At 43.0% G+C, this 19,643-nt stretch overlaps 1 protein-coding gene across 4 annotated transcripts in view; it reads left to right on the forward strand.

Moving 5' to 3' along the window:
- The window catches only part of ARID5B (AT-rich interaction domain 5B), a 192,500-nt gene that overhangs the window by 132,405 nt on the left and 40,452 nt on the right, over positions 1-19,643 (forward strand). For 3 of the 4 annotated variants that reach the window (XM_060108803.1, XM_060108810.1, XM_060108807.1), the window contains one exon: positions 15,134-15,246. In XM_060108803.1, coding sequence (XP_059964786.1) covers positions 15,134-15,246 — 113 coding nt within the window. Of the gene's footprint in view, positions 1-13,497; positions 13,712-15,133; positions 15,247-19,643 lie in introns of those variants that run through there. The other variant, XM_060108815.1, reaches the window with a different exon arrangement.

Genomic DNA, 19,643 nt, shown 5'->3' on the forward strand with positions numbered 1-19,643 from the left:
CTCTGGATGTGGGTTGAACCTGCCAAATAATTTCATAAAAATTATTGTTATAAGTATTATACAGAGAGCCTGCAAATTTTTATTGTTCACCTACTATGATGATGCTACAGTGACTAAGACAGACATCATCCCTTTAGAGTCTGGTGAGGAGAGAGACTCACAGATGATTTCAATACAGGGTGATAGGTGCTAGGGTAGAAGCCTACTTGATATAGAAGTCACAGTCAAAGAGTTCCCCCCTCCCAGCTGGGGATGTGGGAGAATAAGAAAGTTTTTTAGGGGATGCAATTCCCAGTGCTAGTCTGGGGAACAATTACAAGTTGGGGCAGGAGGGAAAATGGTGAACAAGGAAGGGTATCGTCAGAGACAGCCGGGGAGCTTGGGCACACAGGTGTGGAGCCACGTGAGGAACTTGGGAGACGTCTAGGGTATTTGTTACTATTGGAAGGTAACGAGGATGCTCCAAAGCAAGGTGGGCAGTGGTCCATTTCTCCCAGAGGTCTTGAATTCCCAAAGCCTTTCCGCACATGAGGAGGCCCCTTTGGTTTTCCGCCCAGCCCAGCAAAAGCAAGAAGGTGGCAGGCGGGCTTCTTTGGTGGTGCAGTGGTTGAGAGTCCGCCTGCCGATGCAGGGGACGCAGGTTCGTGCCCCGGTCCGGGAAGATCCCACGTGCCGCAGAGCGGCTGGGCCCGTGAGCCGTGGCCGCTGAGCCTGCGCGTCCGGAGCCTGTGCTCGGCAACGGGAGAGGCCACAGCAGTGAGAGGTCCGCGTACCGCAAAAAAAAAAAAAAAAAAAAAAGAAGAAAAAAAAGAAGGTGGCAGGCACCGTCGCCAAGTGCCAAGTGTTGCCCCGACGGCTTCGTGAGTATTTTTTCTTAGTCCCTCCCATTTTAGTCTGAGCAAACAGCTGGGAGTGTGGTGCACAGAAGTCCCGCCAGAAGGACCCACGGGCCGTGCGCTCCAAGTGAGCTTTCTGCGTTGTGTGTTTTGGCATTTGAACACAGCGGGAATGTCCTTGTCAGCTCCCATTTGACTTTATTAATTGCAGTTCCTTGGAAAGTGTGTTTTAGTTACGTGGTCTTGGGATGACGGAGCTCGCCCTGCAGAGACCCAAGAGGAGGTATTCGGGGCCCATTGCAAAGCCGTCTGCTGCCAAGGCCCTGCTGCTGATGTCGTGCAGCCAGCAGACAGCAATGTGACTCTGGGCAATCGGCAGACTCTGGGCCTCCCTTTCCTGATGTGTAGAATAAGGGCTTGGGCTAGATGGTGTCTGAGGTTCTCCTTACTCTCTGGAATTTCATCATTCTTTAAATTACTCAAGTGAAGCATCCTACCGTCATCACAGCTCCTAGCGGCGATCTTTGGTTCCAAATACAGCAGAAAAGCCACAAACCACTTTTTGCACTTCACGTCTTGTCATGATTCTCTGGCTCCATATTTTAGGAGGCCGTCTACACTGGCACTCACATCTAGATTTTAATTTTTTAAGGTACAAAGGGAATTGCTAAGCCTCCGACTATTCCTAGAATATATGGTGGTATGGATCAAAATAATCCACTTCATTAGTGTCGCCAGAGGCTGTCACCTAGCAGCTCCGTGTCCTTTCCAGGGCCCGCCTCCACTTCCCAGAGCCCTGAGGCTGTGGTTAATAATGTCAAAAGAATGTTTTAAAATTGCTCTTCTGTTGATTCCAAAGAGTCAGAGCCCTCACGTGGTTAGAGTCCTGGGCTAGGAGTCAAATTCTAAATTTAATTCCAGTCTCTGTGAACGTCTTCGTTCTTCACTCCCTCACCATTTTTTTGATGTTTCCGTTTTCTCATCTGCATCAGTTTTCTCATCTGCAAAATAGGCATAAGATCCCTTGCGCCACAGAAATATTTGCAAATGGCTTTGTTGTACACACGGATTGGCATTAAATTGGGGCAGAGTATCATTTTTCATTCCATAATGGGACTTAAACAAAAGCCCTTTTGAGTGCGCACCTTGTGTACGCTCCCTGTGCTGAAATGCTGATGAATTTCAGAGGTCAGCAAACACCGCCCCCTTTCTTCATTATATTTTTTAAAGCTAAACAAGGCTAACTAGGGAATTCATTTTGGAATAAAAAGACATGAAAGAAAGGGTATTTCCTTGCACAATAGTACAGAAAAGAACAAGCATCATCATGTTTGCTAAAGAACTCACAGCTTTTTAATTTTGTAGTAAAATTACTTTAAGAACTTTGCAAATTCAAAGACAAAACCAAACAACTGTTGTTGCAACACTGAACTTCCACGTGTGAGTGGAAAAGCCAAGTTAAGATTAATCTGCCCCCAACCTCATATTAAAAATACAGAGCATTTTTGTTAATGCTGGTTGGAGGAGCGGCTTTTATCTAAAGAGAAGACACATAAAAGAGGGAAATGGTACATTTTACTGGTAATAAGATGAAAAATAGTTTATGTTCTCATGTACTTTGCCCCCAGCTTTTTTTTTTCTTAAGCTCCTCAGTCTGTTTTAATACCAGGTTTGTTTGCTTTTTGGGGATGGGCCTGTTAGGCAGGAAATTGTTGAAAGGCCTACAGCAGAATTTTTATTTAAATGCTGTTTTTTAAAATTAAATACCAAATTGGGTAACCAATTATTAGATTTGGAGTTCAGATTTTTATAAAATTTTATTTTTAGGCGATAAGGCTAAGTTCTATACTTAAACTTCTATAAATTCCACGTGTCCATATGTTGCCTATTGTCCGAAACAAATAAACTGTTCCTTATTTAAAAAGAAAAAAAAGTGGTTTTCTTCCATATTAGGGAATTATTCAGACTTCTTTTCCTTGGTTCTTATAATTCCAAACCAGTTGGAACATCAGTCTATTTTTGGTTACGAAGAAACTTTGAAAATGTAGGCATGATATTTTTTAAGGTTCTAAATCTCCTAAAAATCAGTTTGCCACATATATAACAGTTATGGTTGTAAATACAGGGAAGTCATTGTATTCCAGAAAGACAGAGTTCTAATTTCCATATTACTAGCCCTCCCCCTCCCCCATCCCTCTCCACATAGGAGGGCTGCTCAATGTAAATTCTAAAACATATAAAACAACATAAGGTTGTGGTTTGTGACTGTTTCTGTCCAGGTTGAATGTTCTTACCTGTATTTGATTAAACTCTCTTGTTAGTTTCTGGGTTTTTAATGGTCTTCCCACCACATCACATAGATTGACCACAAGAGGGCAACCGAGAGTTTCCTTTCAGCTAACAAAGCCAGAAATGGTTTTAATATCAGCTAAGTGTTTTAACTTGCTAAGGATTTATTTCCCCGCCTTCCAATTGCCACACATGCAGCCTCCGAGTTTCCACTAACAGCGAATAATAATCCAAATAAAGTTCTTCTGAGGGAAAATATAGACAGACTGGTGCAGACAAGAGCTTTTGCCCAAATAAGGATCCCTTTTGTGGAGACCCCACGTGTTAGATAACCATCAACTGACAGTTGGTCATGAGTTAATAATGTTGGATGCTGAAATATGCATGCCATGTGCTATAAAAGAGTTTGGAGGACAAAGACAAATACTGCTATAGTTAGATATCAGAAGCATGCCAGAGGTGTGCAGGCTGCTTCTCTGGATGTAGGTTGAACCTGCCAAATAATTTCATAAAAATTATTGTTATAAGTATTATACAGTAGAATGAATAATAGTCATTGGACATTTCTGTTGATGTTGCGGGGATTTTGGTCTTAATCTCGCTGCATGTTACTGCCTTAAATGCTATAGCAACTCTTGCCTCCTAAGAAGAGAAAATATTTCCTAAGCTTATTTCTACTGCCACCATTGCTGTTCTTTTATTTTTATAATGAGAACCCTGAAAAGGGGGTAAGGGGCAGGGGGTTCCATAAAAGAATCCAGGCAGGTGTGCAGCCCTTTGATTGGCATGTTATATTCGGAGAACCCTTAATGTTTAGGTATGTTTCTATGTTGCTGCTGCCACAGGAATCAAAAGGTGAGGAGGTGGAGGGGGACAGGCTTTGATTCAGCAACTGTGACAAATTATTTGGGAAGTTGAGACACTGGGCCAACTGAGCGATGAGCAGCCATCTTCTCGGAGTGATGCCCCCTGGTCTTTTTGGTGCCAAGATTGGGAAAAGGATGTATCTCCTCTCCTGCCCCCTAGAGTTCAAACCTTTTTGTTCTGTCAACTTTTCTGGGCTTACTAGAGCTCCTGTCTTCAATGAACAGTCTCCCTTTATGTCATATTAAACCGTGGGACTTCAAGCGCCTTGGCAAAGCTGTGAAGGCTGTGCCCTTGCCTTTGGGCCTGGCTGTACCAAACCTCTCTGCTTACTTGCAGATGAAAACTCCAAAAAGAAAAACACATGCAGACCATGAACTTATTCAGCAATTTGTGGTGTAGAAGCTTCTACTCTTCCAGTGAGCCAAAATCACTCAGAATCGATTTTCTCTTATTCAGTTCGCAAATGACTTACCTTATGCCTAGCCCATGCTGGTAGCAGGAGAGAATAACAAGTAAAATAAAAAATTAGACAGCTGTTTTTCTCACTTTCTTCCCTACCCCCCACCCAACTACCCAAGTCTGTTGTCAAGGCTTAAAATTTGCTTTGACATCTTAGTTAAGGAAGTTAATGAAATAACATCTTCATTGGGGCCATGTGGTTACTTTGAATCAATGATTACCAGATTTGAATTTCACAAAGGAGACACCTCAGCTTTGGCAGAATTTTCAGGTACTAACATCTATGCATGACTACCCTGCAAAACAGTGAATAAAACTCTAAATTGGGGCCTCCCTGGTGGCGCAAGCGGTTAAGAGTCCGCCTGCCGATGCAGGGGATACGGGTTCGTGCCCCGGTCTGGGAGGATCCCATATGCCGTGGAGCGGCTGGGCCCGTGAGCCATGGCCGCTGGGCCTGCGCATCCGGAGCCTGTGCTCCGCAACGGGAGAGGCCACAACAGTGAGAGGCCCACATACCGCAAAAAGAAAAAAAAAAAAAAAAAAACTCTAAATTGTACTGAAAGTTTGACTCATGATTTTTGCTGACTATTTTAGCTTCAGATGTTAGCCTTGGTCTGTCTGCACTTTAACACACATTTCTAAGGACCTACTATATCTATAATCGTAGCATTGAACTGTTGACTAAACCAGCATCACCCAAGAGAGAGATGCTGCAAGCCATGTGTAACTTAAAATTTTCCAATAACCACATTTTAAAAGGTAAAAAGAAACAGGTAGGATTAATTTTAATAACATTTAATTTAATGCAGTATGTCCAAAATATTTCAGTATGTAATCAATATAACATGTTATTAATGAGCTATTTGATATTTTTTTATTGTCTTAGAAATCCAGTGTGTGTTTTACACTTACGGCACATCTCAATTTAGACTAGACTTTTTTTTTTTTAATATTTATTTATTTGGCTGCATCCGGTCTCAGTTGCAGCATGCGGGATCTTTGTTGTGGAGCCCCGGGGGCTCTCTAGTTGTGTCGTGCGGGCTCAGTAGTTGTGGTGTGCACTGGCATGGCATATGGGATCTTAGTTCCCTGGCGAGAGATCAAACACGCGTCCCCTTCATTGAAAGGTGGACTCTCAACCACTGGACTGCCAGGGAAGTCCCTGGACTAGACATCTTTTAAGTGCTCGAGAGCCCCATGTGGCTAGTGGTTGCCATATTGGACAGAGCAACTCTATAAACAGTCCTATAAATGTTTTGGCTTTCACTGAAATAAATGGGAATAAATTCTAACATCTTCTGTGTGTTCTCTATCTTCATCATAAGATTCCTATCAGTATCTGTCCACTGTTTCCCCACAGTGTGACACACTCCCGGGAGCTGAGCTCCCTAGCTTGCCCTGTTGGGGTTATAACGAGCTGGCCTTACTTAATATACCACCAGCCCCTTTCTCTTCTCCTTTTGGACCCTCACTCTACCCTGCTGCAACACACACTCTTCTCTGCCACCTGTGAGTTCCTTGGTACCACAGTAGAGCTTTTAAAGTCGTTTCCCAGTATTGTGGCTCGCAGCCGAGAGGGATTTACCTGAGCAAAGAAGAATGTCTCAAAGTCTCAGACAAACAGGAACAGTCATCTTTTTACTTCTAAATAAGAGACTATGCTACTTCTTCCTCCTCCTCCCCCTCCTCCCCCTCCCCCTCTTCCCCCACCTCCTCCTCCCCCCCTTTTTTTTTTTTGGCTGCACCTCGTGGCTTGGGGGATCTTAGTTCCCTGACCAGGGATTGAACCTGTGCCCTCAGCAGTGAAAGCACTGCATCCTAACCAGTGGTCCTCCAGGGAATTCCCCAGGATTATCCTACTTCTTAAATTATTCTTTCTGAAAGGTAGAAAAACATGAAGAGAGTGAAAAATCCCCTTTAAGTACAAACTCCTTTTGGGATCTTTTTAAAAAGAAATCAGGAACCTATTACTTGATGATCTTTTACTTTTTACTTTTCCGTATGTGTTTGAAAAAGTGAAAAGTCTCATAATATATTAGTCCAAGTCTGTAGTAAGTTAAATATCTCCATGTTAATCCACATTTACACACACACACACAAAAGTCTCTTTTACTTACTTCCAACGTTTTCTTTAGAGATGCAGCAAATCAATTATCCTCAATGTTGAAAATGGAATATCTCATTTCCAAACCTGGAGAAATGGCTGAATAAGAATGTTCTGTTTATACACGAGTTTTAAGAACTGCTCTGATATTTACTGATCTTTGCAAGGTTATTCAATACAAAAATGTGGCTTGCACTTCTGTGCTGTCACGTATAATAGTGACACTGTAGAACATATCAATCATGGACTAGAATAAGCAGGTTTATTGATTATAACAAAAAAAGAGAGAGACAAAAATTCTCTATGTTTAAGAGTTCCTATCTTTTTTTTTTTTTTTTTTTTTTGGCTGTGTTGAGTCTTTGTTGCTGCGCGGGGGCTTCCTCTAGTTGCGGCAAGCAGGGGCTACTCTTTGTTGTGGAGCACGGGCTCTAGGCAAGCGGGCTCAGTAGTTGTGGCGCACGGGCTTAGTTGCTCCACGGCATGAGGGATCTTCCCGGACCAGGGCTCGAACCCGTGTCTGTCCCCTGCATTGGCAGGCGGACACTGTGCCACCAGGGAAGCCCAAGAGGTCCTATCTTTATAAACTTCATAAATTACAGAAATCAAAACGTCCTTAAAAAGTCACTTCCAGAGTGGATCCTTAAATAGCCTAAGGAAAAAAAAAGACAAGTATCTTAAGTTAATGTTCTATTGGTACTGTAGATAATCATACTAAGAAAAATGAAATCTGTGTATACTGAATAGTTTTCAAAAAATGGAAACATGAGTTATTTCAAACTCTTAAGAAAGAGTACATAGTGAGCATTGAGATGACACACTTGTTCTGATTGTAGGAGTTTTGAGGCAGGTTTTTTTTTTTTTTCCTCAACATCCAGCAGGATCTTCATTAATTGAGGCTCCTGGGGCTTGGAAATGGCTGGTGGGTACCTGGCATCTGGGGAGAAGAACAGCAGGAGAAATGAGTTGCCAGGTAGATGTGAAAGTGAAGTTTGAGCCACGATAGCATTTTAGAGTCCATTTTTTTGGTTTGGCTGGGTTTGTGACTTCTCGACAAGACTTTGCATCTGGGGAGGAAATTGACCCTTTGTGCGCAGCCTGAGCACCTACATGGTGCTGCCCCCTGTACCTTAAGATCCAAGCTAAGCCCTCAGGTGTCCATGCTGCCCTGATGTCTCTTTACAAAATATTTGGAATTCTAAGGCCAAAGTCTTTCCACAGGTTCCTGAGGCCATGGCCTATAGACTTCATTACCCCAAAGACGAATAAGCATTTGCAGAGCAGCTGTGAGCCACCAAGGTCCTGAAGGGAATCTTTCATCTGAGATGGTTGAAAGGATACTGTGATGATGGTTGGAGGATACTGTGAGTAGCCAGAACAGACCAAAATTTGAAAGGCCTGGCATTGACTTCAGTCTCCTTCCCTTTTTCCAGAATTCTCTCCTTAAAGAGTCAATCCTCTGAAAACCCAGAATCTCTCCTCACTCCAGACCTCAGTTTAGCTCCCCGATTTCCCTCTTACTCTGCAAGTGGTAGTGAAAAGCAACTATAATCCTTTTCTTCTTTGCCAGCGCCCTTTTAGACAAGCCTATCATGGACTTCTAGAACATTTCTGAATTCCTTTGGAATTCCCTACATCATTTTGAAATGATATAAGACAACATTTGGCCATTTAAATTTGTCTCCCTCCTCAAGACACAGAGGGGAAATAAAGATAGAGATCTGCCCATCACTGCTGGTAAAAACTGACCAAAAAAGAGGTTTGATTGTGTATTAATGGCAAGAATGCATGGAGTCACATGCTTTCAAACCAATTAGCAATACAGATGAGCTAGCAAGTCAAGTTCCATTTATAGGCTGGGGGAAGGGGAGAAGTAAAATAATCTGTGTTGTTAAGTGTTTCTGAGAAATGAAGACCTCCAGGGCAGAGAGAAGGCGGATCAGGAAATAGCTATGCAAATCACATGCCTATGAAATTACTAAGACTTTGATCAGAGGCATTAACAACTGCTCCAGCATTGCAAGTATGAACCAAGGAGTGAGTAAGACAGGACATATTTGGAAGGCATTACAAAAGTGTTTACTTACATGGTTTGTTGAGCAGTCAATGAAGTCCACGGCTGTTTTGGACTTAAGTTGCCCGACCAGTCCAGGTATGACAAATGCAGTGATACATTCCACTCTCATTAGTGACTCTTGGGGATCTCAGTGACAAAGAGCCGAAGTGGCTTGACCTCATCTAAAGCCTGCTTCATTTTTTTTTCCCCCACACTCTTTCTAATAACACTACCGCTCACCCTTCCACAGGTGGTAGGAGAGGACCTGGATCCAGTGAGAGCATAGTTCATTGGAAATGCTAAATTGTAGTTAATAGGCACGGTGGTTGAAGCAACATCAAGGTATGGCTTGGGCTAAAGCAACCTTGGAAACTCAAAGCAGCCATGACATCCAGAGTAGTGAGTGTGACCACTCCCCTGGGGCACACCCCTTGGTCCCTGTTCAGGGCTGCGTCGTCTTGGTGGCATTTGAGAGTGAGGGCATTTGAGGCTGGCTCTGGTCTCAGCTTGCAAGTCTGGACTCATCTTTTTAATGCCTTTATTTGAGGAAAAAAATTACTCTTAAAAAGGAAGCTGTCAGAACAATGACAGAAAATGATAACACTCTTGCAGCTTTTTTTAAAAATGTACCTATTGCTTTAAAGTCATCGTTTAAGTTAGCAAGCCCCTCAGGATGGAATTGTGCTTGTTAATGGCCCGGTGCGTTCATCTCTCAGACAGCACAGTTGCTTCTCAAACATTTCTGCTGGGTGTGGGAAATTATTTATAGGCGAACAGAATAAAAGTAATCTTGCATGTTCTTAAATCTATATATAATTGATTCTTTGTGAATTCATGGAAAGATTCAACCAATTATCAGACGCTGAGTACCAGCGGCTGCAGTTTTCTGGCCTTGCTCTGTGAGGTGTGGAGCGGGGAGTATATGGAATGTAACCGTGGATTTGAAATAAAATTCAGGGAATCATTTATGAATTTAAAAGTAAAAATGTTGGCTTTAAGTTAAAGCCAGCATGAGAGCTGAGAGCTTCTGTTTTTCTTTTCTTTTTCTCCAACTATTTGAAAACTGAAATTCTGTAAGAGATTATCTGTGAAATGCCTTTCTTTTATTATACCCATAAATTTCAGGAGTGGCTTTGATCAAGCCTTCTGCCATTCTCGGTTTCTAAATCTTTTACTCATACGTTAATAACTTTAAAAACACTCATCCTATTTTTGTTGTAGTGCAAGAGGAAGTTTCTAAAGAGTCAAAAGGGAAACATTGAAAATAGAACACAATAAATGATAACTAAATTAGGATAGGTTTTTTTTCCCCCCCAGCAGGAGCAATGCTCCATGCTGAAACTTGCCAGAGCATTTTAAGATTATTGTCTGTAAAGACAATGTACCAAAGAATTGAGATGCTCAGAGGAAAGGCATTAAAGAAATGTAAAGTATTATCAGTAATGCACACTATGCATAGAACAATGTTTGCCAGTCCATAATACTTCAATTGGTGTCGTTTAGTTTTCTGACTTGTGTTTAGTGTTTAACACACACACACACATACACATACACACACACACAACTTGCAAATCAAATGAGTTAACGCTCTGCCAGCTTCCTCTAGACATTGACCCTGGGGGTCAAACTCTTAGGAAAATGATGCCTGGTTTTCCATTCCCCTAATTCCAGCCCCTAACAAGAAGCAAGTCCTATCTCTGAGTGGAAGCTCACAAAGAATTTCTCGAGAGAACATGTTGCTGTGCTGGCAACAAAATCCTCTCTGCAAAATGAGAAGAAAGAGTTGTTAACTGATGAGTCAATCCAGCTTTTATAGCAGTTTATCTTCATGGCATTTCCAAGAGCATAAATGTTATAAAAAAAAAAAAAGAGAGAGAGACGGTCATGACAGGAAGAACACAGTAGGAAAAAAAACAGGAACATTTAAGCCAAAAGCAATTTACTTTGCCAGTAACTGGTTACATTTCCTTTGTTTTTATTATTATTGCAAGATGAAAGTTTCCCACACCTGTGCTGCCCTGACACATAACTTGTCAGAACCCACAGTGAAGTAAATACGTACATGAACGCCTGCAACTCTGAGCTTCTAGACTCTTTAAGAAAAACAAAACAAAACACAAAGAGCATGTTTTGCTATACTGTTTTTAAAAAAAGACTGTGATTCAGTAATAGTTGAAGGAGTTTTTAAGAAAAGGAAAAAACAAAATAAAACACATGGGTCAGATGTCAAAGTAGCCTGGGGCACTGGTGAGTGACGATTCTCCTGGGATTAACACCTATAGAAATAGCGGTGACATCACAATGGTGAATACTTGTTAATTTCATGGCGCTGAGTAAGAGGAACAGATGGGCAGTCAGAGAGGGAAGATTTGTTTTAAAAAACCACAGAGATCTTTCACCGATTAGGCAGAAGAGTCAGTCAGTGGCTCACTGCAAGGGGGTAATGTACTTGGTTGGTGCTCTGAGTTTTATTGGAACTCTGTGACCTAACTGATGGGGACCCTGCTCGCCCTCAGGGCTGTAGGATACTGTCTGATGCCTGAGATGGGCTGCAGCGCCCTTGTGTTGTGTGGTATTTGAGAGTTTTTTCATTTGGGGAAAGCTCCCCAGAGACTGCCAGCCCAAGTTAATAATATAGATACCTCATTATGAGACACAGTGTGTATGTCCTCTGTTAGAAGTTCCTTAAAGCAGGGGCTCTGGATAATGTCCAGTTGCCTGGGTTGGAAGCCTTCTGCTACCAGTGACCAGTGGTATGACCTAAGACAAAAGTAATTTCACTTTATCTCAGTTACCTGGTCTGTGAAATGGGGATACTACTTGTGCCTTCCTGTTGGCTTGTTTTGAGTTTTAAATGAGTTACTGTATGCAGAGTGTGCTGACTGGCAAGAAAAAGTGCTCCGTAAGCATCAGCTATTATTATTATGTGTGAATAATACTGAAAACATTCGTGCAAAGAGCTTTGACTGAACTCTCTGAGTCAGGCCAGGGTTGGCCAGTGGATATACACACATATCAAAGTAACTGTGCATTTACTGCTTCACACTAAAATACACTAGGTGTATTTTTTTGAAGTAGAACTCACCAGAACCAGGTATGCTATCAGTAAATGTATTGCTGGCTTCCAAGAATGGCTTTGTTGGTAGAGACTGCTCTCATCTAAAGCACGGGAGCTGGTGTGCTTCTGGAGTTTTAGGATTTGGGTTCTCTCAGGGACGCCCCTTAGCTGGCAAGGAGAGGGCAGGTTTAGGTTGGTCCAGGGCAGCTAGGAGGAGGTGGGGAAGAGTTAAAGGCCAGAGCCACGCCCCCCTGGCCCCCCTGACCCCACCACACCACAAAGCATTTGTTTTCATTCACCCGCCTAGCAAATAAATGATTTGTCTTCTTGACCCTGTAGGAAAAAAATATCATCTGGGGACAAGAATATTTGCTCTCCCCAAAAGCCAGCCTTTCGGTCCCAAAGATTCACCTGGGGTCTCGTGGATCCAAAAAATCTCCAATTGTATTACGGGGGCTCCCACCCCATACGGAGTCCTGCACGCTCCATTCCCCCCAGGACTTTGAACGTCTGCTCTTCGGGGCATTTGTTCATTGCATGTGGGACAATCACGGTCCCACTGAGATGCCAGATACAATTACCCTAAGCAGGAACCAAAGGCTGTAGGTTTCCCGTCTCATTTCCCACAGCAAACTCAAGTCACTGGTGTGTGCTCCCAGAGCTCACAGGTAGGCAGGAAAGGTGAGTGCCGTTTTTCAGGTGCCCAGTGTGACGGGCATACATGTGGTCAGGTCGGCGGGCCCAGCTCTTGACACCAAGGAGGCCTATGCGGGCACCTGTATTTCCACTAGTCACTTGATTATTCAACAGTATATAGGCAGTGCTGCCCCTGGATGGACGCTGGGGCAGAGAAAAATGAATCTAACATGGTCCTGCCCTTAAGGACTCTCCAGCTTAGTATAATAATAAGCTATGAGACACAGCTAAAGTACAAATAATACAGTGATACTTTCCATCAGAGAAGGTCAGAAAAGAAGTTCAGAGGGGAGACTAAAAGAGGTATTTGAGTTTGAGGCTTTAGTGACTGGTGAGATTTACCTAACCATACCTGAAACATCAGTGTACTTGCCTTTCTTAGGGACAAAAGCCTTTTTCTCTTGATCAGATTCCACTTAAAGTTTGTGTGACCAGACTGTTAGGTGTTAGTCTGTTCTAAATTTGCAATTCTCAGAATTTGCTGGGGAAGGGCATGTGCCTCTCTGGGTTCTGAAAGCAGCTCAAAGAATGGAGAAAATAGACCCGATTTGGGGATGACTTATTGTCAGTTCCCGGAACCTTTGCCTTTATTCAAAACAGCCTGTTCAGTGCAAGTTCTCTCTATCTAAAAGGCCTTTGGGATTTGAAAGCTTTTCTGGAAATAAATGCCTTTTAGGTTTAAATGCTTTTTGCCAACATGTTAGGAAGGAAAGATCACAGTAACAAGTCTTAGAACAGAGGCAATATTGTTTTCTTCCTTTTAATGAAATGCCTCAGACCTACCCCCAAGTTCTGTGGGTTTCTGTCAGCTTTCTGCTCTGCTATTATTTTGATAAGGGACTTGAAAGTACATCCTTCCCTCCCGGTCATTAAAGTCTTAGCCCTTGGGTCAGTTGTGGAAACACTTCTGTGCTACACTGCGTCCTCAAACCAAAATGGTCCCCGCCCTGGCTCCAGGCCGAGCCTGGAAGGAAGGTGGCATCGGGCTCTGACAGGGCAACAGGAGGCCAGGATCCACAAAACAGGCCGGATGAAATCACCAACCCCATGTGGTAGTCTCAGAGAGAGGCAAGCCCTGCCTGCCAGTCTGGCAACTCAAGCCAAGTCCTCGGAGCTCATCCCACACACCCCCGTGCTAGTCACTGCTGTGTGTTTACATGAGTAATGGAGCTGCCGGGGGAGGGGAGTTGTAAGCAGAGCGCTGAGCCTCGCAGCTCGCATTCGGAGGGAAGCTGACATCCACACCAAGTCAAGTCGAGACTTCAGGGACATAGGGCCGGGAAGCAGTCACATGCTGTAGCTTTCAGGAGCACAGACATCATCAGGCAGATGTTTGTCGACTGGAATGGGTAATCGCCGCTTTCTCTTTGCTTGATTTTTTGTTTGTGAGTTTGTTTACCTTTGATGATTCCAGGCTGGCTTTCTGAGATAGACTTTAAGACAAACGTTTTGGGAAAATGAGAGGAGAACGGATTTGGGAAGGGGGGAGTCTGAGCCCCAAAGCCACTTTTTAAACTTTTGCCTGATCGTAAAGGCAGCTCTGCTTTATTGTGCTTTGTCGACAGCAAGACTGTTATCCACAGTAGAAAATCAAATTAGTGGGATTAATTGTGTTTGTTAAGAGGAGTACAGTGTACAGTGTCCTAAAAGCACTGGTTAACGGCGTGACATCAGTAAGATTAACAACAGTTAAGAGGGTTTGAGTTGTTCAGATTTTCCATGGTCATAATCATACTTTAAAGCAATAAAAAAGTGTGGGTACCTTGAAAGGTCCTAAAGAAATTGCTTGGGGTATAATTTGTTAGTTTGGAATTCTTCAAGGGCTAGTTGGTTAGTTGGTTTGTTTTATTTTTGCTTGACTCGGGTGACTGATGAAGTTAAATGTGAAAGCTGATGCCGGAGAGTCGTAGCACTCAATAAACAGCAGCCTTTTTTTTTTTTTTTTTTTTTCTCTCTCCTTCTTTCTGTATGGATCTTAAAGGGATTCAAGCTCAGCATCCAAGATGAAATATAACTTTGATTTGTGTCTTGTCTATGGCTTTTAAAAAGTATAATCTCCACGGAATCAGGCTAACTCCAGTGTGATCTTTGGAAGTTATTTTAAATAACCCTCAAGATCTTCATAAAAAAAATATATTGAAAAGGAAAAGAGAACATGCTGACTTAAATGTATCTGCCAGATCTGTTGAGATTTGAAACGTGCTGGTTGCAATATTAATAGTAAATACATGGGATACTATTTTTCAGATTGTTATTTTGAATGCCTCTTTTTTTACAGCTCTCTCCTTATTTGTATCATACTTTGAGAAAACGCTCAGGTCTCCACTTTTGAAGAGAGATGTTTTCAAACGTTACATTACTATGATACCATAATGGGCTGGCATATCATTTGGGTTTCTGAAAACGAGATACAAAACAAAGAACAAGCCAGGCTCAGGGCTGTCTTTCAGCCCAACATGTTTCTTTGATAACAATGGGGAAGCACATTTTCCTTATCATCATCCTTTAAAGCTGAGGGCTTCATTTTATTTATATTAATTAGACACGTTCAAGTGTAATAGATTAGCTTTGGGGAACATGGACAGAAGTGTAGAGTCTACCAAGAGGCAGCCCTTCAGAGAGAGACGCCTAAAAGGAGGCTTGGCTACCACAGATGTGTATGTTTCTCTGAACGATTAGAGGGCGCCACTGGAGTTTTAAGATCCTTGGTTTTTCATAAGGAAACCCACGCAAATGAAAATGTATCTCATCTGTTCTCCATTTGTTTTCAGCGCCAAATCTTAAAGGCAGACCACGCAAAAAGAAACCATGCCCACAGAGAAGAGATTCATTCAGTGGTGGTAAAGATTCCAACAACAATTCCGATGGCAAATCCGTTGCCAAGGTACAGTCATTCGGCTCCATGGTATTCGTTTTGCTGCATCTTTTTATTTTTCCCTCTTCCCTTTCTCTCTCTGCTCCTGTGTCTTGGTGGCAGTTTTCAATTCAGAGTTTGACTTTGCTATTCACAGCTCTCTGCTGTGCCTGTTCCCGCCACCTCCCCTCCCCTCCCCTCCCCTCCCCCCCGGGGGGGGGCTGGGGGAGGGGCAGTGCAGGCATTTTGATTAGTCAGCAGAAAGACTTCCCACCTCCCTGTTTGGCCTGTTGGGTAAAGGACAGATGATTAAGCGCCCACGTCATTGAGGCTGAGATTTCATAGTAGGTGACACAATGACATAGTTTACTCTGCTTGTATCAAAAATAGACAAGCTGAACCATCCTCTTTCTGAATGTATTCATCTAAATATGTTTCAGCAGTTAACAGAGAATGAAATTAGAAATGGCTAGAATTCATCTTTTTTCAAGTTACTTTTTTTTCAAAGTCACCTCTAATTTACCTTAGAATTAAAGACACGTAGCCCAGTACTTACATGTATACATATACTCATATATAGATTTACATGTTTTTAAAGATCACTCTTGATGCAGAATGAAAGTCCAAATTCTAGACTCTTTTTCAGGCCCTGAGGCCTAAGCATTCTTTGGAATCTGGAAAGTGCATGCCTGAAGTATTTAGCACCATGGAGGGTGAAGTGTCACTTCATATTTTTAGGCTTATCTTTTTTTTTTTTTTTTAACTTTTGTGGGCTTGGATCGTGTTTCCATGATTCCGTTTACAGGGTGTTTGCGTTTAGGTGTTGTTTCTGTGCCAAAGACAGCAGTAGCCCCTTTAGGACCTGAATTGAAGCCCGGATTTCAACTGATGCCACGTTTCCAGATCCAAGGACTAAGCTTACAAAAATGGGAGCATTATTAGTGAATTTGGAAGATCCTAAAGTAGGAGAACATGACTTCAGTTCTCTGTTGACCATCTGCTGTTCTTCTGCCATGGCCTCCTCTCCTCCCAGTGTAAAGAAGCAAATCCCAGACATTCGCATTCTGTATCTTATCTTCAAGGATTATTTCATCAGGAAGTTCTGAGGACTTATTGGTTAAAATTTCTTCATGCTTCCAAGATTGCAAGGGGTTAAAAAGAGACCACCCAGTAGAAATGTGTGTTTTCTGGCTAAAAACAAATCTGTTTTTCCCTAAAGTTATTTTTGTTCTGTTCCTTTAACCTTCTGCGAGTGAGTCTGTGTGGATACCAAAAATGAATTTTCTAGTAATTTGGACATCTTGGCCCTACAACTACCTATCTAGGGCTTCGACTTCTGTGGTCTTGAAGGATGTCAGCGGGAACAGTGTATTCCCTGTGACATGGCTTGCAAGATACTGCAGAATGGAGTGAGAGGGTTTTAGGATCGTGGCATTCAGCAGAGCTTGTCCTGACAAGGTCTTGTGTTGGCGCCCTGCCCCATACCTCTAAGGTGACATCACGTGTTTATCCCAGCATGTTCTGCACCTGAGCCCAGCAGGAGGAAGCTCCTTCTCATGTCATTTGGAGCCACCACCAAAGAATGCCTCTGGGAGTTTTACAGAACTCATACAATTGATCTGAAAGAACAGCACCTCTAATATCTCCCTCCGTGGAAGGCAGCTCAGGACTCCTACTAGGACCCACAAAACTGAAGAGAACTGCAGTCTGAATTGCTGTTCACTGACTTACCCTTCTCAGAAGGGATAGTAGTCAAGCCTGGGTTTTCCAAGTGACCTTTTCCACCTGATTTGCACCAGCACTGCCATTTAGAATCTTTACCAGGAGGAGGATCATCCTTCCATCATTAGTTTCAATGGCGACTTGATGAATGTCATGCTGCAGTCAGCTCCCGGGGACTGGTTTAAACGCCCTGCTCTTCTCGGAGTCTTGGATTATAGTCCTGCTTTGGCTGCTTCCAGTGGGTCTGGAAAGACCGCTTCACCTAGAAGAGAGAGACTGGTAGGTATGAAGTATGGCGGGCTTATCTGTTGGCACCAACAAATGGATGTAAAATACCTGCTGAATGAACAAGCCACATCTGGGGCCAGGACAGCATTAAAAAGACGTTTGTGACTTAAAGTGGTCTTTTCTCATGAAACGCTACTGTAGAGGTTACAAGTCTGTGACCATCTGATCATTTGCTGAACTGGAAGCAACATTTCAGGTGATAGTTTGGCTTTATGACCAAGACTCGTGTGACTGTTTGTTTTTTTTTTTTCAAAAGTGCCTCAAACAGACCATTTCTAACTGTGGATAAGTACCAGCTTCCTGCAGCTCCTCACAGCAGAGCTCTTAGAATAAGAACCCACTCAGTTTGTTGTGTGCCTGACTGGAAAAGCAAGTCAAGTAATTTGCCTGTTGCTATCCAAGGTTTGCCCTCTTTCAGTGAGAACATGAAAACTAACTTTGCAAGACTCTGTTTTCCAAGAGACAGAGAATTTCATGGCTTTCCAACAATAGCAAAAGTCTCATGGAGAAGAGGCTACCAATTCTCTGAAGATGTCATGAATGTGTCCAACACAAATCCAGGTCTGGGGCAAAAGCCCATTCATGATGGCGACCTATACAAGAGAAGTCTTCTCAGCCTGGCTCTCTAATGAAAGGCCTCCACTGATAAAAGGCAAATGACTTTTCACATCCTGTAAGCACTTTCCCAAGGCCGGAAGTACATTAACAGGTGGCTTATATTCTTAAAGGAACATTAAAAAGGGAAACTGCAATAGGTTCTTTCCTTTAAATCACAGACATACTTTTGATATTTCACAAATGTGATACTTGCATTATTTTCAATATTTTTCATCCTATTTGGTCTGCAGAACTCACCCCAGGGATTATCCTTCTTGCTTTCCTGAGGAAGAAAATGAGGGTTTCCTGGGAAGTTAGTGACCAAATCGAAATTAGACTCTAGTTCCTTTCCTGCTGGTTCGGCACATCTTGCTGCCCCAGTTGAAGGCTGAATTAGCTACAGCTCAATCCAGTGAAAGGATGCGGTTAATATCAAATAGGTGGTGGTTCGCTGAAAATGTTAAATGTGGATTCTTTAATTAGCACTTCCTCAATCACTTTGGAAACCCCAAAGCTCTTAGTGAACTCAACAAGTGTAAGGTGTTCAGGTCTGGGGGGGCGGAGGCGGGGGACAGATCTAGTAATTAACTGTTACCATCAAAAGGCTGGGCTTTCTCAAGGTCAGCATGAAGACTAGCTCCCCGTGTCATATTTCAGTAGCTTAAAACGCTGAGAATGTTTCCGGTAAGTGTGAAAAAAATGTAGAAAGGAACTTGGCCTGGTCCTATCCAGAAACAGAATAATACCCTAAAGGGCTCATTTATGTTAAGTAAAGAAACTTACGTACGGAGCTAGTCCGAGAACAGAAACCACTGTCCATGTCTTACGAAGCCCCCGGCCCCCAAGAGAAGCCCCCTGACTTTCAGGATGCAGCTCAGTCGGTGGCAGCCCAGCATCCCCTGGAGCCTCCCCTGTGATCACGGGGTCTGAATGACTTTGGGTCGGGTTTGTGCACGCCCTCTGTTTTCCTTCTGTTTCTGGGTGTTTCTGCATGGGTGAGGCAGCTCCCAGGACACGGAGGGGCAAACCTCATACTCCCTGAACAGTGGCATTTCTGACCTAACAAGATAAATAAGTGGCCCCTTATCACTGCAGATTTAAGACCTCAGCCTGCTTTATATGTAAAACTGACATCTACTCCTGGTTTTAAAAGACAGGTTTGGAGTGTGGCAGACCTGAGTTCTCAACTCAGAGCGCTACCCGACACTAGCCACGCACTAAAATACATACCGCTGAGCTTCAGTTTCCTGGACTGTAAAATGGGGCTCAAAACCTCCCTTTTATGATTCTAGGGAACATTAGGTAGACTGTGTGAAGCCCAGGGCACCGTACCTGGGTCACTGTCGCTGCTCCATTGATACTGGTTTCCTTCCCTCTGCTCAACACACAATGGAAGGAATGGAGCCCTTTTACACTTTGGAAACCACCGAGTTTTATCTTCAACTTCTCATTTGATAAATCACATTTCTAAGCTGTAGGCTTAGAATGCCTAGTGATAAGATATGCTCTTTAATTGGAAGTATGTTTCGACTATCAATTTAATGTTTTTATGAGTGTCAGTAAAATAGTGTTTAAAACCACAAGCCATCAAGTGAGACTACCTGGGTTCAGATTCCAGACTCGCCGCTTACTAACCTGGACTTGATCTTGCGATCTTGGATGTGTCACCCATCCTCTCTGTACCTCAGTTTCCTCCTCCCTAAGAGAGTAATAACCTGCCCCATTTGGGTTGTGAGCATGAAATGAGATAGGGCCAAAACAGGGCTTAGAATAGAGCCTGGCTACATAGTAAGCACTCAAAAAAAGGCCAGAGAGCAAGA

This window comes from Mesoplodon densirostris, chromosome 1 (assembly GCF_025265405.1).
Source record: "Mesoplodon densirostris isolate mMesDen1 chromosome 1, mMesDen1 primary haplotype, whole genome shotgun sequence".
Classification (NCBI taxonomy): Eukaryota; Metazoa; Chordata; class Mammalia; order Artiodactyla; family Ziphiidae; genus Mesoplodon; species Mesoplodon densirostris.